Source organism: Rhinatrema bivittatum, chromosome 4 (genome assembly GCF_901001135.1).
Source record: "Rhinatrema bivittatum chromosome 4, aRhiBiv1.1, whole genome shotgun sequence".
In the NCBI taxonomy this organism is placed as follows: Eukaryota; Metazoa; Chordata; class Amphibia; order Gymnophiona; family Rhinatrematidae; genus Rhinatrema; species Rhinatrema bivittatum.
The window spans coordinates 373083189-373109494 of record NC_042618.1 but is presented as its reverse complement, the minus strand read 5'-3'; the positions used below and the strand labels follow the sequence as shown (position 1 = coordinate 373109494).

Here is a 26306-nt window from a genome sequence, read left to right as displayed (position 1 = left end):
CAGGACAGCCAAACATCTCGTAGACCTATCCAGTTCCTGACTACAGCAGTGTTCCACTAATGCAATATGGGCTCAACCTCAGTCCTCACCAAATCGTATAAGCCTTTCACAGGGCTCGTCCGATACCCTTCCACTCTCCAACAACATTCTATCGCCACCTTCACTCAGGAACTGAATCGGATCATGCTCTCCCAAAACCTCCACATCAAGTGTTGCATCCAGGGACTCCTGAGCTCCAGGCTCATCAATTGAACATGGAATCTCCCAAGCAGCTCCGTCCTCCTCTTCCTGTTCAATCTCGGCAGTCATCAAACTCCCTCCCAGCAATGACAATGGTGGCATTCTCACAACTGGGGATAGCTAGACTCCCATAGCAGAAAAGGAGTCCCCACTTCTAGGGCATCTATTGAGCCCTGTACAGAAGCAGATACAGGAAGTAATTCTTCTAGCTTCCCTTTCCTCTTTTTACCCATTGTAGTAGGAGAAAAAATGAAGTAAACCTAAGAAACAAAAAGAAAAAAAGAAAAAAAGCAGACAGAGCTTTCTGCTATGCGGCCATCTTGATTCACCCCTAGTTTTATTTTTAATATGTTTTGATTGCTTTTCTGTATTTTTATGTTTTGCTCTTCTGAATTTTAGGCACTAGGTACCAAATTATAGATATCCAGGTGTCCTGCATTCTGGGATTTTTCCAGCCTGATAGCCTCTCATTCTAAGCCTAATAAATAATAAACTTTTTTCCCCAAATACAAACTTAACCAGACCTGCATTGTGGAAATACTTAGGTGGGGGAAGAAGGGAGGACAAGCTTTCAGTAAGCACTTGCATTCAGGTTCCCAAATCTATAGTATAAAACAAGTTATCAACAAAACAAATATTCCAACTGAAAAAAGTACAATTTTACTAGTTGTGAATTTTGTTATGAGAAAGTGATTTCAATTAATGCTGATTGTGTTGGTTTTAATGTTCTGTACCTGACTGAACTCTCTTTTAAGTACTGGTCCTTGCTGACCTCAGGCATCTGGGCTAATTAAAAATGGCCTTGTGAAACCATAGTTCATAAAAGTCTGACTACTGGCTAACCTTGCTGTTCAATGGCAGTGCTATGCGCTGCCATGTTAGGGGTGGAGGGAGAGACTTGGCTCAGGTCTTCCAATTTCCAGGTCAGCCAGGGATAGGGATGCTGCAGAGGAAGCATTTACAGCCCCTGGGGGAAGGGAGTCAGTCATCATGCAACAGTCTCACCTAGTGGCCTAATTTAGGGCCCATGATTGTAGAGTTCCAGAAGGAGCCCTGATGCATGGCCCCTAATTGAGCTCCTGCTGCAGTAGGAAAAGAAAAAGTTTAATTACTGGCTATTTAAAGTAACAGAGCTACCAATTTTTTCATCTCTCAATTGGTAGTAACAACCAATTAAATCATTAAAATCTGGGCTGGCCCAGTGTATGTTGGCAAGTGCTTTGCTATGCACTGCTCTGTCATGCAGAAGGTTTCCAGTTCAATCCATGAGTCAGATCTACTGCTCCCCAGGTTAGCTGGGAAAGCCGCGGAGGCAAGGTTCAGAGCCCCCAGGTGGGGGGGGGGGGGGGAGGGGAGAGGGAGTCATGTTCATTGCTTAAGGGTAACATCTGTTGGCCAAATTCAAGACCCATGATTGCATAGCCCATGGCCCAGGACAGTCACTGCAGTGACCACACTAGGTATTTGTTGAGGGTGGGGGAGGATATAAAATAGGGGAAAAATCTCTAGGTAGTAGCAAATGAACAGGAGAAAACTGCCAGGACAAAAAATATAATTAAAATCCTTTAGGGGCAGAGGGTTCCTTGAAGTTTCCTTCTGCTCTTTTGGGCTTCCAGCTAAGTCAGATTCAGGGCTGGGATCTGGCACCATGAGCCTTCATTCACAACTACCCAGGGATTTCTCCCCTGACAACTCACTTAGCTCACTCTCTGCAGTGACAATCCTGGGCTGGAGGCCAAGCACCAGGGCTGTATACAGAACCCTGCAATCATGGGCTCTACGCACGACCACTAAGTATTGCCATTTTGTGATGACTGGGACTCCCATCTCCAGGGACTGAGAGTACTGACTCAGCAGCATCCCCATACCTGGCCGGTTGGGGGAACAGAGTCCCAGCCTAGGAACTGAAGCCAGGTCCTCCACATGAGCCACCAGGCCAGACCATGTTTTTCATTTGGATTGTTAATTCCTGAGAAGATACTAATATTTGCTGTTTTTGAAAGCTCTTCTTACCTAATCTCATAATTACGAATCTAAGAAGATCAGGGTACAGCTGTGCTGACCCACACTGAAATGCCCCTTAATTTCGTAACAGTGGTCTCAGAAAGGGAGACTTTTAAAAGGAAGAAATAAAATAAATAGGAACAAAAAAAGATCTTCTTAATAGAAAAGACCAAAAGAGAAAGCAAAACAGCCAAGAAACCAGTAAGCTGATATTTGGAAGAACCTAGCCAGTGCTGCTATTTACAATGGGCTCTCACAGGCACAAATTCTTGAATAATTTAGCAGCAAAAGTGGTGAAAACCAGGATAGTGACAGAATTAAAGTATACTTGGCACAGATATAGAAGACAGTAAAACAGAACAGAGTTGAGAATATTCAGTGTTGCAAATAACCCACCACTCCCTCCAAAGTACAGAAAACGGAAGAGGTGATAAGAAAACAACGAGGAGATAAAGGAAGTCTGAAGTAGCGAAGTAAGTATTAATAAAGTAAAACTCCTCAGAAACCAGTTGGATCAATACAGCAGGATGATGGTGACCAGCTGCTATCCAGCAAGGCCAACCAAGAGACTTAGGTGGCCAGATATACTAGCAACAGACTCACTAGTTTTGGTAGCTGTTTAAGACTATTACAAGCTTGGAGGTAAAACTTGGGGGTGGGGTGGAGAAATGCTTCTAGCTGCTGGATTAAAGTATGGAAACTTGTATGCTTATCTACCCAGGATGGTAAAGAGCCAAAGAGGAAGATAACAAAAACTGACTAGGATACCGAGTGATATGCTACAAGAGCTCAATCTTCTACAGCTGGCAGCTGGCATGTAGCTTAGCAATGTACATCAGAATAACTGGGCAGTTCAGATGGGTCAATTAGTTTTTATATGCTGTCATCTACTATGTAAGCAAAATTGCTCAGAACTTTCTGTTAACAGCTGGTTGGAGTCTATGAAAGAAACCACGCTATCGAGTAACATTAAAGTTGTGTTTACTTTTTCTGAAGGAAAATTTGCAGCAGCTGGGAGAATAAATCTATGCTTTCATGGAAGGAGAGGATATATTAACTGCTGGATGCCAAAACCAGCATGTCAACAAGAAACTGCCCTATGGCTCTTTAGAAATATTTTATGGTTTTGAATTTTTTTCTAAAATTATTGCACAAAATCTGAAGATATGGGATTTTCTATCTCACACTATAAACACAACTAAATATATGTATATTATGTAACTAATATCCACTGTGCTCTTTCTTTCGCTTTCCTTTTTTTTCTATCAATTGTTTTCAAATGCAGTCCTTGAGACCCCAAACAGATCTGGTTTTCAAGGTATTAAAATATTCAAGTTTGCATATATTTGTTCTAATATTGGGCTAACACATCTCATGAATATCCATCCAAAATACCTGATCTGTTTGGGAGCCTTAAGGATAGGATTGGAAAACCATCCCTCTCTGTACCTATCTAAGTAAATATGATTTATATTTTGACCTTATATTGTTCAGAAATTGAGAGCAAACAAAGTACAAAGCAGATATAATTTAGCTACAATATAAAAGGCAATAAATTCTTTTTTTCAAGCATTGTCAAAAGTCCTACCTATGACTTGACCGGAGGTCGATATGGGCATGAAGCAGGATATTCTCTACAAGCGATCAGACAGCACCTTAATAGGCCCAAAAGCTTCCATCTTAAAAACATTTAGGATAATTTTCAAACAAATGCACGCAGTGGCTCTCGAACACTCACCAAACTCTAACATAAGCTAGAGATGTAGAAAATTTCCTGGCCAGGAGCAAAGTGGAAATCACCTCAGAAGAAGAATAACCACATTTCAGCAACTGAGTCCTCTCAAGGGCCAAACCATAAGACAAAAATGACTCGGATCATCATGCAGTATGGACCCCTGAAGCAATAGATTCTTCCCAAGTGGAAGTCTGAAGACTGTCCAACAGTAGTCTCTGAAGATCAGCATACCACTGCCTCAGAGGCCAATGTGGAGCTACCAGAAGTACAGCTTTTGTCTGACTTGCAGTCTGCCGAATGTCCGTGTCCATCATTGGCCATGGCAGAAAGGTATACAATACCCAGGGCCAGACTTGAACTAAAACTTTGATGCCTAGTGCTCTCAGACCCCTTCTGCGACTGATGAACCATGGTACTTTCGCATTGCCGGAGATCACCAGCAAATCCAAATAAGGGTGACCCCAGTACACCACTATGAGCTGAAAGACTTAATTTGCCAACTCCCACTCACCTGAGTCCAAGGTCTGCCTGCTGAGGAAGTTGGCTCGTACATTGTTCTTCCTGGCAATATGGGAAGCGGATGTCCTGGAGAAGTTGTTCTGCCCACACCATGAGCACATCTACCTCCACTGACATCTGTTGGCTTCTGATTCCGCCTTGATGCTTGATGTAGGTTACCGTTGTGGCATTGTCTGACATTATCCTTACCGCTTGAGCTTCCAGCTGCTTGGTGCCCCCACCATTAACTTATGCACCCAAATCTAGTCCACGGTCATATGTGCACAAATACCTCTGTGCGCAAATGCGCATCAAACACGGGCCGCAGTCTTACACCCGCAAGTACCCACACACATGCACCCTTATGTCAGCACACCACCGCGAGGCGAGAATGCATGCACACACCTGCACGCAGGAAAAAAAATCGCTTCCACTGCCTACCACATAACTGACAGAACCGAGCCCGATGAGCGGGGCCTAGTCAAAAGCTGCTCAACTTGCCGAAACTGAGTCGCCTCCACTCTACACTATCTCCCCAGAGAAGTGAAAAGGAAAAGGGGTAAGCAACACAGAGCCACAAACACCGAGGAAAGAAGACCTGGTCAAGAAAAAGAGAGGGGGACTAGATCTTCCATACTCTTTTCTTTTACCTTACCTGAGCCAACCCCACCTGGCTAAGAATACATTATGGGGGGAGAGGACACAAGCCTTCTCCACTGAGTACTCCATAGACTTTTAACCGCTTTTTTTTTTTTTTTTTAAGTCTACTCCTGCCAGACTCCCAGACTGAAGGAGGGGACCAAACAGGTGTCACCTCAGGAGCTCATGGTGTGCCCAAAATCTAGCTTCTCCTATTTTCTTTATTTTTTTTTACTACAACTAAATCCCAGTAGGGAGCTGCATGTACACTATCTGCTGGAGACGGAGAATACTGGTGGGCTGATATGTCCATGACATCACTGAATCAGCTTTACTCCATCTCCATCTGCTGGTAGCGGTGCATAACCCATTGGTGTGGATTGACCTGAGTGCAGAGGAAACTCGTGTTTTATAAAATACACATCTGTACATGCAACGTACGCACATATGTAGGCTTACGCATGAATATGGGCAATGCATTGAAACCATATACATCAATGCACTGAACATACATACTTTTCCTACCTATTTTTAAAATATAAGCGTGTATATTTTACACATGAAAGTAAAGTAAGTCCAAATTTACATGCACAATTTGACCAATTTTAAAACATGTGTGCGTAAATGAAAATAATCAGTTTACCAAACAGTGCACCAGTTCGTCCAGTCCTTCTCCAGGTCGTCAAAACCTTCCTGATTGTTCAGCATGAACTCCCAGTTCGCCCAGACTTCCCACCCAATCAGTACTACACAATAAACATGTTTAAATATCACTTAAACCAGATAATTAGCAGGAGTAAAAATACGCAAATAAGTTAGCAAATGTATGCATGCGTCTTTTAAAACAGCAACTTATGTGGGTAAGTGTTGGGACTTGCCCCGTTATGCTCCTAGCCTGCCCCTTTATAAGCATGTATATGTGCGAGCAAAAACAAAGCTTTAATAAAATATGAAATACGTGAGTAGAGGCTACTTACACAAATATGTGCTAATTTTTACATGCATAAAGTTTTGAAAATTCACTCCACTGTCAGCTTACTAAAACATACTGTTTCTATCTAAATATTTTGTTGGTTTTATTTTAACAAATTTTATTTGTGATAGGAAGAAATGATCTGTCAACTGGTCTAGATGTCAGACAAATCAAACAAGGAGGGCATCTGGTAAATTTGATAGGCAATGCTAACAAAGGCTCTCGGAATCAGATAGCAGCAGTTAGTCATCGAGAATAATTAGCTTTCAGAATTTAATAAAGACTTTTTAGTAGTTAGATACCATGCATCTTTCAGGGCTAGCAGTATGGTTTATATAATGCCCTTGCATAGAACTGAAACCCACCTCAATATAGCTTTTGAGCAACAATATCCACAAAAAAGTAGGATAATAAAGCTGGCACTTAAAACAAATATAATTAACATTTTTTCAGAAATGTAATAAAAATAGTTGAAGTTTTAGAAACCTTATTTTACTTAGCCACCCCTATTACTATTAGTCTAAGGCCCGATGTAATAAGCAGCAGAGCATACAGTTCAACCCGCAGTTGTGTGCCCAAACTGTATTCCCAAAGCAGAAAGGAGTTTTGTGCACATAAAACTGTATATTGCTTAGGGCGATCACATGAAAATCCCATGCTAATGAAGGCATTTGTATTACCCCTCCACCCCACCAATGCAGAGAAATGCACTGGCTTAACTAATTTTTTCTTAGCTCTGGAAATTTTACTCCTGTTAGAGGTGGAGTAAAGTTTCCACTGCTAGTGTTACTCTATGGGCAGAAGCTGGAGTTGTGGTGCTGGGACCTGTAATCAGTGTCCACAAAGCATTTTTTGTACATAAATATGTTTTCTGAATAGAAAGCATTTTTGTGTGCATAAATTATATTATTATCCATAAGAATTCCAACTAAATGAGAATCTTCAATGTGGAAGCAAATGTCTTTCACCCTTCAGAAGGCTTGTGTTGGTGTTCCATGGAAAGGAAGACAATCCCAAGCTCATAGCCTTAAAGATTCTCCTTCAGTCATGGTTAATCTGAATAATTTGTACAGTGGGGATGATACTGTTATTTTTTTCAATAAACAGGCTAAATCATTCATTATATGTGGGTGATATCATCTGGCAGCACCAAATGGATCTCTCTCTCTCTCTCTCTTAGCTTGTAGAGCTTTTGCTCTACTGAGCATGTGTGGAATCACCCACCTGAACATTGCCTGGTGAGACTCCTCAATCTTTTCTCATCCGAGCACCAGCACAGACGTTTACCTTTTCTCTCTGTAAATTTTTGAACACCTTCCAAAACATTGCTGACCACCATTATTTTTCACCTCAAAGAGGAAGAAAAGTGGTTATTGCTTCAAAATATCTGACCATAAAAAAATGTTGCCATTTATTTCTTTTTTATCCTTGCTGTCTTGGCAGCCCTAGCCTTCAGTATTTAAAAAAAAAAAAAAAAAGACACAACATTGGCCTCCCCCTACCCCTGGCTGAACCTGTGGAATCTTTTTTTATTCTTTTGGAGGTGTGCAGCACTGAATTATTAGAATCCTCATCCCATGCAAGGGGCTCCAAGGTTTCTATGAAGTAAAGCCAGCCTCCAACTCGGGTATTCCCATATCCATTGAAGCAGTCAGCCCTGTAAAAGGTACAGAAGCAAGGGCATCCTCACAGAGCCATCAATGCAAATCCCACACTCTGGCACTGTTAACATAAAATTGTGCCCCAGCAGGCACCGTGGATGCTGATTCAGTGCAGAGGGCACTGTGGATGCTGATCCAGCTGTTGATGCAGGCTCCAATGCACCAAGAGCCATCGATAGAGACTCCAGCGCAGATGCAAGTGAGACCGCCGACTCAAGTTCAGTACACTGCCAATGCAAGCACATTTACCATCAATGCAAACACGGCCTAGCCCCAGCACCATCTGGGAGCAGGTGCGGCCTAGCTCCACCCTGTCACAATTGCGGCCTAGCCACACCTGAGCATTGGAACAAAGTCCAAAGCCGACCAAGAGTGGGAATAAAGTGCAGACAAAACAGAATCCAGACAGACTCTGGAGGACTACGTCCCTTTGCCCTACTTAATTGATATGTCATTCTGCTTTTTGCATATGCTCTACCTTGACCGAGCAAATGTCTTTCGAGTTTCCAGCCATAATGACGGGAAGTCGATTACTGTGCCACAGCTGCATGAAACCTAGCCGTCAAATGTGGACATTTCTTTTAGGATTTTGGAATAGCCCACCTACCTCACCAGTCAGTTGGGATAAAATTAAAATAAAGAAAACCCTGAAAAACTGACTCCCGAGTACCTTCGGTCAGACAGTGTTCCAAGACTACATGTTTAGGGCATGTTTGTTCTGCTCACCAGACCTAGGTGGTCCAAATCTTGATTTGTCCGATGAACGCAGAGTCGCATACTGTTCTACAGCACTGGCTATAGGAGAATGTATAAGCTTTATATTCTGTTTTCTGAGGCGTTTGATATCACCACATGCTCCTCGTTAGCCAGAGATGATCGGATAGTTTGGTACATCCAGTTATTTACAAGACTATATCAGCGACAAGTTAGTGGAAATCCTGTGTCTAGGTCATCACCTTTTTTTAAGCCATATTTAACCTTTCATTTGCAAGTTCAATAGAAAGAAAAAAAGGGAGAAAATAAGACAGATCTTCCCATGAAATATTTCCCACAATCAAAGTATGGGGGTGAGAATGACACCAAACACCATACATGTACTTTGCGGGGCAAGAGGTAGAATGGTCAGACTGAGATGAGTGTGCAAACTTTCTTCTTCCTCCTCTCTCTGGATAGCTGGCACCCACCCCCCTGCTGTTGCGATCAGAGGTCCACGAGCTGCCCCATGGACTGTCACTCTTACCTCCAGCCTGGCCCGTGTTGCGGGACACTGCTGCTGACTGCAGTTCAATAATATAAGAAAGCTATTAAAGATAAAAAGAAGGCTCTCTTTTCTCATCTCTTGACTTCTACATTTAATAAGTTGAAAAAGCTTTCGGGCTTATTTATGGTCTTCTGAATCATCACTCGTCTATTATGGATTTAGATCCCTCGAAGAAATGTTGACAGTTTTCTTTCCTTATTTTTTTTTCTTTCAATTAAATCTCACTTCGTCAGGAGTTTTATAAGCTTTGGGATTCTGCTGGAAACTTTAGTCTTTCAGGTTCACCAATATATTTGCAAATTGGCAACAGTGTTTCTGATAGTGAGCTTGCTTTTCCTGACTTTTCTGAATTAAGATTAATTGGCAGTGCTAAATTTATTAAGATCACGGGGAATCTCAATGTGACCACCTCTAATAAAGGTAGCTTGCCCTAGGCTTAAAGATAGTCTGGTGTCCATTGTGAATGCCTTGTTACAAGAGGGTCATCTGCTTAAAGTGTTAAAAACATTAGCAGTCCGCCCGGTTTAAAAAAAATAAAATAAAAGGGCTTCGATCCAAAAAACTTAATGAATTATTGACCCATTTCTAATTTACCCTTTCTCAGTAACTGTATTGAGACAGTGGCTTCCATTCAATTATCAGATTTCTTAGAAGTGGCAAATAATGTCATTGATCTGTTTCAACTAGGATTTCATGCAGGTCACATAACAGAGACTGCCCTTATGGCAAGAATGTATGATCTTCTTCTTGAGCTGGACCAGAGTAATGTTGCCTTTTTGGTATGTTAACCCTCAGCATTTGATATTGTGAATCATGCTTTTCTCTTGCAGGGCCTTAGCGAGGTTGGCATTCAAGGGGTAGTTTTGGATTGGTTCATTTTATTCCTGGCTGGCTGAGTGCAAGCTTGGGTGACTGTTAACCTTTAATAATATTTGATATACCACCATTCCCAAGAGATCATAGTAGTTTACAATAAAAAATAAAATATAAAACATACAAACCCAACACAATTACATACACAGGGGACAATATTCAAAAAAGCTAAGCTCCTAACTTAGGGGGTCATTTTTCAAAATGCAAAAAGGCGTTTTCGCATGCGTTAAGGGCTTATCGCATGCGAAAAGCCCCGTTAACGCATGCGATAGGCCCTTACCGCATGCGAAAACGTGTTTACCGCATGCGATCGCACCATATCGTATGGTGCGATGCAAATTCTAAAAATAGGAGGAGTTAGGGGCGGAGAGTGGGCTGAGTTAGCCTGTCTGCGAAGAGCTATCGCACAGCCATAACTCCGATTTTAACAACACCTCTTTGGATTGCGTTCTCTCTCTCTCGCTCTCTCTCTCTCTCCCCTTGTGTGCCTGGGACCATTAAAAATGGTCCCCCAGTGGTTGAATGCAGGAAATACAACAGGTCTGGCACTTATCGCAGATTCTGAAAATGGTATCGCAATTTGCGCTAACTTAGCTCTTCGCACAGATAATTAGTGCAAATTGCGATAAATGCTATATTAGCATAAAACACACCCTTTTGCTATCGCATGCGGTACTTACCGCATTTTGATAAATCCAGGCCTTAGGTCCCTAAATTAGGCACCTATTTTCAATTGAACTAAGATTTAAGCTGAAAATTCACAGAAATTTAGATTCCTAAATTGAGGTCTGCTATTCATTGTCCTAGATTTAGGTTCTTAACATTGATTGACAGAACTAGTCACTTAATTTAAGCTCCTTATTATTTTTCCTCACCCTATCTACAACCTGTAGCCACCCATTTTATAAGTGCCTAAATTTAGGAACCTAGTGAAACTAGGAGCCTAAACGAAGGCACTCAGCCCTGGTAAATTTTCTAAAAGGACAATTTATGAGTCTAACTCCAAAGATTAGGAGCCTAAACCTTTTGAAAATTGACCCCATAATGTTCTTCTGAGCCACATGCTGTTAATTATGGGGTACCTCATGGTTTTGGCATTTCCCCTATTTTGTTTAAGTTATATGTTGCCCCTCCGGGTAAAGTTAATTCAGAGACATAACATCAAATGCTTTCCTACACTGCCAATTTTCAGCTTTATATTCCCTTGGGCAGGGACTGTCAGACTGCATTGTCAGCTTTTTCTGATTGTCTTGCTGAGGCATGCACTTGAACTGCGAGCAATTTTCTGAAGTTTAATCCAATTAAAACAAAAGTCATTCGGGGTGGAGAAATCAGGGATTTTTTGATCTACAGTAAAACCCTCAGTGGATATTTTCCTCTTTTCCTGCCAGATCACCTATTTCTTCCCAGATTCATAATTACCCACCTCAAACTGCTTTGGTTACTTCAGTTTACTTAAACAATTATGCCCTTTTCTTTCAGCTGCTGATTTAAGTATGGTTGACCATGTCATGATACATATGGGTACCAATGACATAGAAAGGTGCAGGAGGGAGATTCTGGAGACTAAATTTAGGCTCTTAAGTAGGAAACTGAAGTCTAGAACTTCCAGGGTTGCATTCTCAGAAATGCTCCCCGTCCACATGCAGGACCCCCAAAGCAGGCTGATCTCCAGAGTCTCAATGCATGGATGAGATGATGGTGCAAGGAAGAGGGTTTCAGATTTGTTAAGAACTGGACAACATTCTCTGGAAGGAGGACTCTATTCCGATGGGATGGGCTCCACCTTAATCAGCATGGAACCAGGCTGTTGGCACTAACCTTTAAAAATATGAGAGAGCAGCTTTTAAACTAGATGATGGAGGAAGGCTGACAGTGGCTGGGGAGCATATGGTTTGGAATGATGTATTTTTGAAGGATATTAACAAAACAGGGATGTTATGGCATCCTGATAGAGAGGTTGCAATAAATGCTAAAGTAGCTCAGGTGCCTTTAAGTAAAGAACAGACAGAGCAGAACAATTCCAAATTACCTTGTCAACTGATAAGCAAGTTGTTAATACAAACAAAAACAAACACTTTGAAATGTCTGTATACAAGTGCTAGAAGTCTAAACAATAAGATGGGAGAGTTAGAATGTAGCACACTGAAGGAAGAGAAAGATATAATTGGCATCTCGGAGAACTAGTGAAAGGAGGACAGCCAATGGGACACAATCATACCAGGGTACAAATTATATTGCAATGACGGATGATGGATCAAATTGGAGGAGGGGTGGCACTATGTGTTAAAGGGCTTAGAATAAACAGTATAAAAGTTCTGTAGGAAACAAAATACACTGCAGAATCTTTACGGATAGAAATTCCATGTGAGAACGGAAACAGAATGGCAGTGGGGGGTGTACTACCATCCACCTGGCCAGAATGAATAGACAGATGATCAAATGTTAACAGAAATTAGGAAAACTAGCAAACTTAGCAATACAATAACAATGAATGATTTCAATTACCCCAGAACTGACTGGGTAAATGTCACATCAGGACATGCTAAGGAGGTAAAATTTCGAGATGAAATAAATGATTGCTTAATGGAGCAGCTGGTAAAAGAATTGTCAAGAGGGGTTGCTATTTTACACCTAATCCTTAGTGGCATGCCTGATTTGGTGCAAGAGATAATCGTAGGATTGCCAACTTTTCCACAGACCAGGACTGGACATGCAAGAACTGGGGAGAGTAGTGTGTGAGAGAAGAGGGTCCTCCAGCCTGGCATAAATTTGCTCCCACTTCTCCTGAACTTGCATTCCGCATCCATACTGAGGATCTTCCAGTTCTTGCTGTTTGTTTTTTTTAAACTTACTTTTTAGTTTACCAAGTACTACACTTTCCCTAGGAGCTACTACCTGAATATGTCTCAGGACCCAAGTGACACTAGCGCTGGAAGAAGAGGCTGCAGTAATAGGGGGGCCTGGCCATACGACACAAGTCATGGATGTGAAAGAAGAAGCAGCTGTGGTGGTAGGGAGAGAAAGCCCCAGTCAGGAAGGGGCAGTGGTGGTGGTCAGTGGCGTAGCTAGCAGTGAATGGGTCCCCATAACACCATGTGCAAGGATATTAGGCATACTAGGCGAACCTTACAGCCTTGAGTCCTCCACTCCACTCCACAGCCCTATCCACACATAATTAAAAATTATGCATTTATAACAGATTTTACATAAAAAAAGGCCATTAAAGTGCAGTCTTCTAAGGTAAAAATATCCTTTACAACAACATACAGTATATATAAATATTTACATGCACTGCTGTGGTGCCAATCAAAAAACCCTATGCAGAAGACACTTGGAACCCATATGGCATTAGGCCTATTTTGCGAGCTAATAAAGAGTGGAGGAGATGAGCGGGTATACAGTTAGGTAAACACCATAGGAGAAGGTATAGCGCTGTAAAGGTTCATGGATCCAATAAATCAAACCTGAGATCACCACATTCTTCATTTATTAAGTAATATTTTTGCAGAGAGGTCTTTAGGTTCCCCGCATCGGGAGGGACAAAGCCCAATGGTAAAACTGTGGAATGTGTGACTTGAGATGTGTCAACATGTGAGGCGTCAGAATTCAATGTTGAGCCCTACGGAGGGGGTCCGGAGCAACTGAAAACTTGAAATTAGGCAACGTAGTTTTGAAAAAGGGTTTCATCCGAAACGCTCAAATTTTAACAGATTCGACGAAAGAGTATGGCGTTTGATTTATTGAATCCTTTAAAATTGGATCCATGAACCTTTACAGCACTATACCTTCTCCTATGGTATTAGGCCTATTTTAACACTCTCAAAAAGCAATTAACACAATATTCAATCCTAATAGTATGTTACGTGGATAACTGTGGTAAATTTAGATCTAATACATGCCAATGAGAGCTGACCTCCCAGGATGCATGCATTTATCAGGGCACTGCACAGACAAGTGGATTTTAGTAATTTGAGCATCAAAAGATTTTTTGCACAGATTGAAGATTTGGGATTTGAGCATTAACACCTGTATGTGTGTGTAGTAGACATAATATCAGAAAAAGAATTCATCAAGAGAAAAAGAAAACAACATGTTTGTGGGGTTCATGGACTAAGTTTAAAAAAAAAAAAGTTGAGACATCTAATCATAATAAAAAGTTAAAAGCTTTTTTGCTTTTTTTTTTTTTTTTTTAAACCAATGATGGCAGTAGAATGAGCAGATCAAGGATAAGAGAGATTTTAGGGCTTATACTCTGAGGTTTTCCTTTTTATTTTCAAAAATGAGAAAAAAATATTACTAATGTTATGCAGGTATGGCAAAAACAAAATTGGAGTAATACATAAAGATAAGATAAAACATAAAAAAAATCCAATATTAAATAATTAGAAACAAAATAATAAAAAGTAGAAAATAAAAATAAAAATTAAAAATGTTGCACAGGAGGTGGACCCTTGGACAAGGGTGGGGTTGATGCTACCTGTAGGAAGGATCCTACGGATCCCCATCTTTGGCAGGTGGAGTGGGCTGACGAACGGAGGCCAGCTGGAGCTTCGCCAATACCAGCCCTCATTCCCCGCGGGTTGAGCCTTTGGGTACCGGGGCCGGCTGGACTTAGGTGGGCCTCCATATGATGTCATCGGTGGAAGGATAGAGAGGTCAGCCCAGAGGCAGCAACAGCAGAACTGGAAAGTCTGTATTGGACGAGGCAGAATCCCGGAGACCCGGGCACCAATAGAATCAGATTCAGAAAGAACAGCCCGAGCAAGAACAGGCCGAAGACTGAATAGGCCAAGTCCAGGACGTAGAAAGCAGAGGCGTCGTAGAGCAAGCTGGAGTCAGGGCCGGCGGCAATCAAGGAGCGGTGGCAAGGCAAGGCTGAGGTCTGAACTAGGAGATGATCAGTAGCATGTTCAGACGAAGCAGAGGTCAGGTCCAGGCGAAGATCAATGGCGTGGTCAGACGAAGCAGAGGTCGGGTCCAGGAGAAGATCATTGGTGTGGTCGGGCCCAAAAGAAGATCAGTCCATAGGAAAGGTAGATAGCAGGAACTCCGGAACGGAGAAAACCAGGAACAGGAACTCGAAGGGAACAGGAACCAGGAACACAATGAAATCACCAGGAGGCAACGAAGTACATGACCAGCGTGGAGACCTGTTGCAAAGGTGACTAACAGGAGCTGAGCCCAGCCTTATATACCGGAGCTTCAGTGACTTCATCATCCGGGGCCGTGACCAAGTTCCAGCCGCTGGCCCTCTAAAACCAAGAGTGATGGGTGCAGCGCTGAATGACGGCATCTCTCCGCAGGCAACGCGGAAAGGCCCGTCGCGGAACACAGGAGCTTGTCGCAGTAGCTGGAGCACCGGGGGTGGCCAGAGGATGGAGCCAGCGGCCCCTGCCGAAAGGGACGTGGAACCAGAAGCTGGATTCAGCAACGGAAGGTGAGAAGGCCGGGCCATGGGCCTGCCGCAGCCAGCCCATGCAACAAAAAATTGTTGACCGATGCACTTTTTGTATGACTATTAGGCCTATTTTAACATATGCTAGGTGTATGCTTGGCCCTCAGAAGCTATGAACAAATAGGTATGATACAGTAAACTTCCTATACAAAAACAGAACTAATTGCCAGCACTCAAGCAGTAATAACATTACCTATGAAAAGGCAACACTGCAAATATTACACCAGGTCCTAAAACACCAATCCACCTCCTATTAGGAAAAAAGAGCAAGCCAGGCTGCAATAGTTCCCTACACAGAAATTATACACTAGCAGAATATCTCATCTTGGTTATAAATGCACAACACAAACAGACCCTTAACAAACACATAATAAATGACCATAAAGTATAAACAGAAACAATTAGACAAAACTCAATTGGAAACCACAACAAGCCAGACTCTGTATGCACTGAAACAATGGAAAAACCTCATAAAACAAGAAACAATAAAATTAAGAAATATAAAATATCATTCATATCAAATGAACCCTAATAAAAATAATAAATATATCAAACAGCTGATGAGTAAAATAAATCCAATAATTTAACAAACATGGATTGGCCACTGTTGGAACAGGATCCTGGGCTTGATGGACTCTTGGTCTGATCCAGATGGCATGTTCTTATTTTGAGAAATTTCCCAAACACAATAAATGTGTCAAACAGCAAGCATATTAAATAACACACAACACTTAAAATGAAGATTTTTAATTTCCAGTTAACTGCAATTGTTATGGAATTGTGGGGAGGTGGGGATAATGCACAGACTTTTTCCTCTCTCTTTAACAAACCATACATGTTTATTCTCTCAAATATATGATTGCTCATACATGTCTCTCATGCATGCTTACTCTTTCACATACACACACACACCCATGCTTTCTATCATACGCATACATGCTCTCTCTCTCATTCACTCACACACATGCTATTAGAACATAAGAAGTTGCCAATACCCGGTCAGACCAAGGTCCATCAAGCCCAGCATCCTGTTTCCAACAGTGGCCAATCCAGGCTACAAGTACCTGGCAAGTATCCAAACATTAAGTAGATCCCATGCTACTAATGCCAGTAATAGCAGTGGCTATTCCCTAAATCAGCTTGATTAATAGCAGCAAATGGACTTCTCCTCCAAGAACTTATCCAAACCTTTTTTAATCCAAGCTACACTAACTGCACTTCCATATCCTCTGGCAACAAATTCCAGAGCTTAATTGTGTGTTGAGTGAAAAAGAATTTTTTCCAATTTGTTTTAAATGTGCTACTTGCTAATTCATGACACTTAGATCTTTTTCCTGGGTGGTAGCTCCTAATATGGAACCTAACATCGTGTAACTACAGCATGGGTCATTTTTCCCTATATTTATCACCTTGCACTTGTCCACATTAAATTTCATCTGACAACTGGATGCTAAATCTTCTAGTCTCACAAGGTCCTCCTGCAATTTATCACAATCCATTTGTGATTTAACTACTCTGAATAATTTTGTATCATCTGCAAATCTGATTACCTCACTCACTGTATTCCTTTCCAGATCATTTATAAATGTATTGAAAAGCACCGATCCAAGTACAGATCCCTGAGGCACTCCACTGTTTACCCTTTTCCACTGAGAAAATTGCCCATTTAATCCTACTCTGTTTCCTGTCTTTTAACCAGTTTGCAAGCTAATAAAAGGACATCGCCTCCTATCCCATGACTTTTTAGTTTTCTTAAAAGCCTCTCATGAAGGACTTTGTCAAATATGTTCTGAAACTCTAAATACACTACATTTACTGGTTTACCTTTTTCCACATGTTTGTTTATTAACTTCCTTCAAAAACATAAATCAGATTTGTGAGACAAGACTTCCCTTGGGTAAATCCATGCTGACTGTGTTCCATTAAACCATGTCTTTCTATATGACCTGTGATTTTAATCTTTAGAATACTGTATACCATCCAGAACGGGTGATTTGCTACTCTTTAGTTTGCCAATCTGGTCTATTACATCTTCTAGGTTCATAGTGATTTGGTTCTGTTCATCTGACTCATTACTCTTGAAAACCATCTCTGAAACTGGTATCTCTCCAAATTCCTCATTAGTAAACACAGAAGCAAAGAATTCATTTAGTCTTTCTGCAATGGCCTTTTTTCCAAGAGCCCCTTTAACCCGTCAGTCATCTAACAGTCTAACCGACTCCCTCACAGGTTTCCTGCTTCAGATATATTTTTTAAAAGTTATTATGAATTTTTACCTCTATAGCCAATTTCATTACAATATCGCTCTTAGCCCATCTTATCAATGTTTTACACTTAACAACAATACTTATACTTTTTCCTATTTTCTTCAGATGGATTCTTCTTCCAATTTTTGAAGGATGTATTTTTGGCTAAAATAGCCTCTTTTATCTCACTTTTTAACCATGCCATTAATTGTTTTGCCTTCCTTCCACCTTTCTTAATACATGTGAATACATCTAGACTGCACTTCTAAGATTGTATTTTTAAACAATGTCCAAGCTCGTTGTATGCTTTTAACCTTTGCAACTGCACCTTTCAGTTTTTTTCCTATTTTCCTCATTTTATCAGTTTCCCTTTTGAAAATTTTGTAGATTTACATATTGTCCCCCTTCCAGTCATTAGTTCAAATTTGATTATGTTATGATCACTATTGCCAAATGGTCCCTCCACTGTTACCTCTCTCATCAAATTCTGCTTTCCACTAAGAATTAGATCTAAAATAGCCTCTTCTCTCATTGTTTCCTGACCAATTGCCCCATGAAGCATGTTGTTTATTCCATCCAGGAACTTGATGTCTCTAGCATGTCTTGTTACATTTACTCAGTCAATATTGGAGTAATTAAAATCTAGAAGGATGGGATCAAATATCCAAAGACAATGCTGCCAATCGAAATGGATCTATAAACTCTATGTGCCACTGAGGAAGCTTTTTAGTGAAACACCAGCCATACTGTTGGGTTTGTGATTTGTTAACACTTGGGACTGTTTTGTTTTGTTTGTTAACTACTTATAAAAAAAAAAAAAAAAAGACTTAAATTTGTTCAAATTTGGTAAAAAAAAAGGTGGATAACTAATAGTTTCGGGTGGTCTTAGCACTGCTGGGCACACCTTCTTACAAGTTTTTGTTTACCGGAGTTTATATATATATAAAATTTCTTTGGATATTTGATCCCATCCTTCTAGTTTTTTGGTTGTTTACCTAAGATTGGGGTTGTTTTTTGCTGTGGTAATTGAAATCTCCCATTATTGCTACACTGCCAAATTGGTTAGCTTCCCTGATTTCTCTTAGCATTTCATCATCCTTCTGATCATTTTGGCCAGGTGGATGGAGTAATCGCCTATCACTATACTCTTACCCAACAGAAATGGGATTTCCCCATATAGATTCTACTGAGCATTTAGTCTCTTATAAGATCTTTATCCTGTTAGACTCTATGCCCTCCCGGACATAAAGTGCCACACCCCCACCACGTTGATCCTCCCTATCACTGGAATATAATTTGTACCCTGATATAGCACTGTCCCATTGGTTACCCTCCTTCCACCAGGTCTTTGAGATACCAATTGTGTCTATTTTATCATTCACTGTTATATACTCTAACTCTCCCATCTTACTTCTTAGACTTCTGGCATTGGCATACAGACATTTCAAAGTGTGCTTTTTGTTTGTATTAACAACCTGCTTTTCAGTTGATATGGATAATTTGGAATTCTTTAGCTCAGGTGATTCATTACTTATAGGCACATGGACTACTTTTGCTCTTATTGAAACTTCTCTGTTGGGATACCCTAACTCTCCTGTTTCATTAGTATCCTTTGAAAATACCTTCCTCTGAACCATGCATTGCTGAAGGACTGTTGACTTTCCCCCTTGTTCTAGTTAAAAAGAAGATAGAACAGCTTTTAAAAAGTTAGTGCCGACAGCCTGGTTCCACTCTGGTTAAGGTGGAGCCCATCCTTTCGGAAAAGTTCCCCTTCCCCAAAAGGTTGTCCAGTTCCTTACAAAACTGAATCCCGCTTCCCTGCACCATCGACTCATCCATGCATTGAGACTCCAGAGCTCTGCCTGCCTCTGGGGACCTGCATGTGGAAGAGGGAGCATTTCAGAGAATGCCACCCTGGAGGTTCTGGATTTCAGCTTTCTACCTAAAATCCTAAATTTGGCTTCCAGAACCTTCCTCCCACATTTTTCTATGCTGTTGATGCTCACATGTACCATGACAGCCAGCTTCTCCCCAGCACTATCTAAAATCCTATCTAGGTTACGTGTGAGGTCCGCCATCTTCGCACCAGGCAGACAAGTTACCAAGCAGTTCTCATGTCCACCAGCCACCCAGCTATCTACATTTCTAATAATTGAATCACCAACTATGACAGCCGACCTAACTCATCCCTCCTGGGCAGTAGCCCTGGGAGACTTGTCCTCTGTGCTCTGTCACATCATTGCTACTGCTACTTATTTCTTTAGCACTATACAATACAGGGCTGTACAAACACAAATCCAAAGAAAAGCTGTCCCTATGGCCAGCCAATCAACAGGCCTAAGGGGACCAGGGGAATACTAGGCAGGAAAGGGGGAGAGTGGGTTAGAGAATAATGCTAGTCAAGAAGGAGCAGGGGAATTGTGGGCAGAGAGAAGGGAATGGTAGCGGAGGGTATGCTGGGCAGAGAGAGGTCTGGGAAAAGTGCTGGACAGAGAGGTCTTGGAAAAGAGTAAAGTACTGGTAGAGACTGTGGTTTCACTACAGTGCTCATCACATTTTTGTTCAATATCAGGTAATTCTAACATATTAAGGGAAAACTAGTATCAAAATACTCACTGCATATAATGACAGTCCATAACAGACCTAAATTAGGCATAGTTGGGAAGTTATGTTAGAGAGGACAGGAGAAGATAAGTCACAAGAAGAAATTGAAGGGGGCAAACAATGAAAATGCAGAAAGCTTAAGGTAAATGGGCAAACTATTTGGCTCTGCCAGCCAAGGCCCATAATTCTAGCAGATGAGCATGGGGTGGGTTGGGGCAAGAGTCTGTGATTCAAGGCTTCTGTCTGGCCTATGATAGCAACATCACTTTCAGGTGAAAGTGACATGCTTTCGCTATCACATGTCAGGAACCATAGTGCTATTGCAGGCTGGAGGGAAGCTTCTCACAAGTTGGATGTGACCCATGGGCTATAAAAGATTTCCCTTTTCTTCCTTAGTACTGTAGTAGCCATTGCCACTGATCAGAAGCTAATAGTTTTACAAATTCTAACATGCTACATAATTATGCATTTTGCAAACTTTTTCCCTTACCTTCTCTTCCTTCCCTATCCAGCTCCCCTTCTGCAGCCATAGCCACTCCCTCCTGTGACCCAAGCGCCACTGCTGCAGTCCGTGGATTCCTCCGCGGCTTTGATTGCCTGTCAGACCCCCCTCCCCCTGCACACTCTGAGCAGAGGAGGAGGTCATTCAGGCAGACCGACGGGCTGCCACAGGCCCTACAGGGCTCCCTCAGCTGCTTGTCCGTCATAGGATGCAGCAAAAAATAAATAAAGGCAAAAAGAAAAAAAACCAACAGGCAAATCCTACGTTTGCCGCACTTCTACGTAGCCCGGATCATGAGGGGGAGGGGCACAGCACGCGGCAGCTGTCAAACCCTGAAGAGGGCGCACTGCCCCAAGAATTTCCCGCTGGCGCACTGAACAGGCTGCTGCCATGACTGAAAACCAAGCAACTCAATCAGGAGTGCAGCCAGCCCCCACCGGAGTGAAACTGTCCCAACTGGGACCACTCTTCTCCTAATAATCCCCCGATCCGCCCACTTACTGCCCAGCCTGCACTCGACGATCCCGCCGAGGTGTCTGCCTGCTAGGCTGCTCAGACTGCTCACTTGCGTCTGCTGTTGGAAAAGCAGACAGCTGCTGGTGACTTATTTTTTTTTTTACAACAAAACTTTAAAACTTAAAGGCCCAGATACACAGGAAAGCACAAAACAAAAGTAAGGGTACTCCCTGCTCCTGGACCGGCGGAGGGGCTTCGGGCCTACCAAGGGAACCAGACCACTGGCTTTCAGTGGTCCCAGAGTAATGGGCTGAAGCTGGCCAGGGGCATCCAACCCCCCATTCGCCCGGCTCAACCCGAGGGACGACCCTTCTGCAGGAGCCTGTCACATCGGGGAGCAATTTTCCTTAATATATCCAGTCAGTCAGGACTGCAGGGTTAGGACCCCTACCATCTGCTGGAGGTAGAGAAATACTAAGGGACTGCAGGTGGCATTCTCATATATCAAGCCCAAAGTTTTGTTCTCTACCTCCATCTGCTGGTAGGGATGAATAAAACCCGCTTGTCTGGACTGATCTGGGTATGTTCAGGAATTACAATTACAAAATGTAATGTGCCAGATATCTAAAAGCCATCTTGAGCAATTTAATTTTACTGGAAATTAGTTCTTGACTGAGTTATTTTATTATGGTTATTTAATATTGATTATTGTAATCCACACTGAATACTCTATGAGTGAAGGGCGTAAAATATAAGCCTTTCTATAAAAAAAAAATGTGTGTATAAATATATAACAAACACAAAATAGGCACTGGCAATACTGTCCATCACAAATTCGGTCTACATAGGTATTTCAAAACATTAAAAAAAAAAAAGTCTTAATTCCTTAAGCCCCAAACAAAATGTGTTTCTTTTTTTTCTTTTTATTTATTTACTGATTTTATATACCATCATTCGGTGAGTCATCATAACGGTTTACAACAGTAAAATTACAACAAAATAAAATACAGTAAAATCAAAATACATAAAATTACAGTGGTGTAAGAACATAATAAAATAATAGTTACAATATAATGAAAAGCAAGTTATGAACTACATAATAAAAAATGGCTGAAAAAAAAAAAGCCCTAACATATCAAGGCTTCTGCCAAGACAAGCTTTTTTTTTTTTTTTTGCTAAACTGGTAGATAACATTTAAGCATCCAAAGCAAAACATTATTAATGTCACCATAAACGTATGCAGACTGAATGACTCTAGGGAATTGTCACAGCCTTACAGATCCTTTCACCTTTAGGTACTGGTTCAGATGGGTGAGGAATGGGTTTAAGAAGGGGGCCTTTGTAAAATGAGTTGGTGGTCTCGGACGAGGTCCAGGGACCATGGCAGGAGTGTTCACCTGGCGGCCACCATAAGATTCCAACGAATTGGTGGTTTGCTGCACGATCTAGGCACGGATTAGAAGAGGAGAGGGAAAGCCCATAATCCCCGTGGGAGACGGATGCAGTACCTAGTGCCCAGAGTTTAGAAATCCCCCTTACTGGGATATTCCAGTTCAGAAGCTTCTGACAAGGCCAAGTGCCGGGAATCCCCTGCCAGTGCAGGCTACCGAGGTGGAAACCATTGCTATAGCAACCAGACATTCAGGTGCAAAATGGCCAACTTGTGTTTCTCCGTCAGCCCGGAGAGCAGGACGGAGTACGACTCGAGTCGGAGAAGTGGCACGTCGGAGAGCTCAGCCAGACGGGGCGGGTTTGCACCGTAACCGAAAGGGGCAAATGAACTTCATTCCAAGCCTAAACGTCGGAGGAAGATTCACCCTGCGGGGACTGGCTTGGCCGACGTCGGTGCCAGACGCCTGGGCTTCTTTTTTGACGCAGCATTTCATTTCTCCGGTTCCTTAAAACGTAAAGACCGGGGCCACGCGCAGGGAGGAGAAGCGACGCAGCGTTTAAATATAAGCCGGTTAGAGACGCGCGCGTGAGCGGAGGAGGGAAGCGCGCCCACCCCTTCCTGGCCCCTTGCTTACCTCCTCATTCGGCAGCTCTGCCTCGTCGCCCAGTCTGCCGTTCAGCTCCATGACCTCGGTTCCAGAGCTCATAGCGGTTCCGGGAAGATAGAGGGGAGGGAGGGAGGGAGGGGGGATACTGCTTGGCGGGGAAAGTCTCCCCCCCGACGCCGGTGCGGGCTCCCTGTCGGCGGCTCAGCTCGTGTGGGGAGTGGACGCAAATCGGGAAGAGCCGCCCAGCGCTTTTGTTTTCACTTCTCTCTCGCTAGAAAGGCAGCACTGTTTCCCGACCGGCGCATCCTCCTCGGTTATTTCCTGCCCTGAGCCGCTTTTCCTCTGAATTGCGTTGCCACTTGCTGTCAGTGCTTGGGCGGGGATTATAGCCCGAGCCGCCTCCGGAGCGGGGCTTGGCCAGGAGTTGCCGAAACTCGGTTTTCCCCGAGACACACAACTGGGGAGAGAAAATTATTTTCTGCCGAACCACTGCTTTTCCAGAATATGATGTTAATAATTTACCAGTGCATTGTGATGTAAGGTTTGTGCCTGCTCTTTGTAGCCTATTACACAGTCACATTGTTTTTTCCCCATGAGATCCGCTTGGTTTTAGGGCATACGAGGACTGCAGGTTACCATCGACTGCGAGATCTGACAGTAGATGCCTGTTGGAATTTACAGTTGAATCACTACTTTCCAGTAAAATTAAAAGCAAAAACGCATTAAATGGTTTTAAATTTCAGTTTGTAACAGAGATGGTTCTTTTGGTAATGTGTTCTGTAGATAATTTTCATTTCTCTATGTTCTGCACAGTAATATGGATCTTGAACCCATTATCACTGGGACTATCCTTGCAATAAATGGTCAGAAACAAAATGGCAGAAAACTCTCATAAACTCGGAGGTCATTTGGCCATCTGCCAATGAAAACTGGTGGCCAAATCAGTTTTGAAGGATCCCATTGAGCACCTGTCAAACAGGCCGATACAGTACAGTGCACTCCGATGGAGCGCACTGTACTGTATCGCACTGTTAGCCTGCTATTGGATGCACGTTTTCCCTTACCCCTTATTCAGTAAGGGGAGGAAAACGCGCGTCCAACCCCGCAGCACCTAATAGCGCCCTCAACATGCAAATGCATGTTGATGGCCCTATTAGGTATGCGCGCGGGATACAGAAAGTAAAATGTGCAGCCAAGCCGCACATTTTACTTTCAGAAACTAGCGCCGACCGAAAGGTCAGCGCTAATTTCTTCCGGCACCGGGAAAGTGCACAGAAAAGCAGTAAAAACTGCTTTTCTGTGCACCCTCCGACTTAATATCATAGCGATATTAAGTCGGAGGTCCTGAAGAGTAAAAAAAAAAAAAATTGAATTCGGCCCACGGCTGTCAGGCCGAAAACCGGACATTCAATTTTGCCGGCGTCCAGTTTCCAAGCCCGTGGCTGTCAGCGGGCTCAGAACCGACGCCGGCAAGATTGAGCGTCAGCTGTCAAACCCGCTGACAGCCGCCGCTCCTGTCAAAAAGGAGGCGCTAGGGACACGCTAGTGTCCCTAGCGCCTCCTTTTACCCGGATCTACCGCTGGACCTAATTTAAATACTGAATCGCGCGCACCGGCGAGTGGCTGGTGCGCATGCTGGGAGAGCTGGCGTTCGCCCGCTCTCCCGCAGACTTTACTGTATCGGCCCGAAAAAGATAGACAATCTACTTAAAAACCTAAGACTTCAAAGAAGAAGAAATAGTGCCTTCCAGAAAAATCCAACAAAGACCACAAGTAGTCTTGAAACAATTTAAATGCAGCCTGGTGTGTATATCCTTAAATCAAAAATATATTCCATACCCTGGGTCTCCAATGTATATGCATGCATGTTCATTATTAATACCCTGAAAACCCAGTTTGTTAGGTGTGCTTTCAGGAAAGGGATGGGTAACACTTGTATAAAAAATACTTAGTTGAAAACAACAATTCACAGCTCACTCTTCAAAAAAATGGGGCTTCTAGTGTGAACCCCAACTGCAGAATTAATTCATTGGTCATCAAAGAAGCACTTATACAGAGCTCCATTAGTAGGTCACAGTGTTTTGTGCTTTGCCCCAGCACTGGCTTAAGTGGGATTCCAGTAGTGCACCTTGGCAGTTGATTATTGTAATTAAAGCAGGCTATGACCTATACTGACTCCCACTTTAAATTTACTGACTTGTATTTACATCCTATGACTGTATTTTTGTGACTTTTTTCCCAACATGCCATTATTGTGAATTTTCATCCATATTTTTCCTCTTTCTTATATAATGGTCTGTTACTTGAAAATGAGAGCACATGGTGTATTAAAAATACCAGAGGATAGATTCTGTAATGAGGTCTCCCATATGAACCTTTATGCAAATCTATCTCATGCATATTCATTGTGGCAGTTCTGAAAACCCAACTGGTTAGGTTTAACTCCAGGAGAGCATTGGGAAACACTGCATTACACATTACGTGCTGCTAAGATTGTCATTTATTTATTTATTTTCAAACTTTTGATATTCTACTATGAGATCATTCTTGGAAAAAGGCAGATTAAAATCAGTTTAAACTGAGCTAACAGATAAAATAGTAGTAACATACATTATAGTGTCATGTATGGTTGATCTTGCATAAATGTCCTGGCATAGGGATTTTATTATTTTATTAATGAACAGGCTGGGAAAAAGCTTGATTGAACATCCATTCTTTTACTTTTTACCCAGAAAGTGAGATAACCAGGTTCAAGGTGAAGGGGTAGTAATATCTCATTCCAGATTTTGGATGTGGGACAGCTGAAAGCCTGCAGTCTTGTGCAATTCAGTTTCGCAGATGACAGAGATGGGAAGGATAGAATGGTCTTTTCTGATGATCGTAGATCTCTGATGGGTGTGTAAGAGGCTTCTTCTTCTCTGCTGCACTCGCTGGGGAGGGCCTGCGCTATCGGCGCCGAGCCCCGCCGGGGGAAGGTCACCTGTTCCACTCCCCACCCGGACGGCCTCAGCTCCGATAGAGCGACCCAGGCCTGCTTCAAAAAAGTTAAGCAAACTGAAAAAAAATAAACAAATCACGCCGAGATCAGCGAAACCCCGCCTACCTGCCAGCTGAACCAATCAGCATTGCCCTGCAGGGTTTTAAATTTAGATCGCA

General features: G+C 42.5%; 1 protein-coding gene across 1 annotated transcript in view; it reads right to left on the bottom strand.

Moving 5' to 3' along the window:
- The window catches only part of NINJ1 (ninjurin 1), a 68661-nt gene extending 45059 nt beyond the window's left edge, over positions 1-23602 (bottom strand). Inside the window, exon 1 of the mRNA XM_029600862.1 lies at positions 23178-23602. Within this exon, the coding sequence (XP_029456722.1) occupies positions 23178-23249 (72 nt within the window). The 5' untranslated portion in view covers positions 23250-23602. The remainder of the gene's footprint in view (positions 1-23177) is intronic.
- Between the last annotated feature and the right edge of the window lie 2704 nt (positions 23603-26306).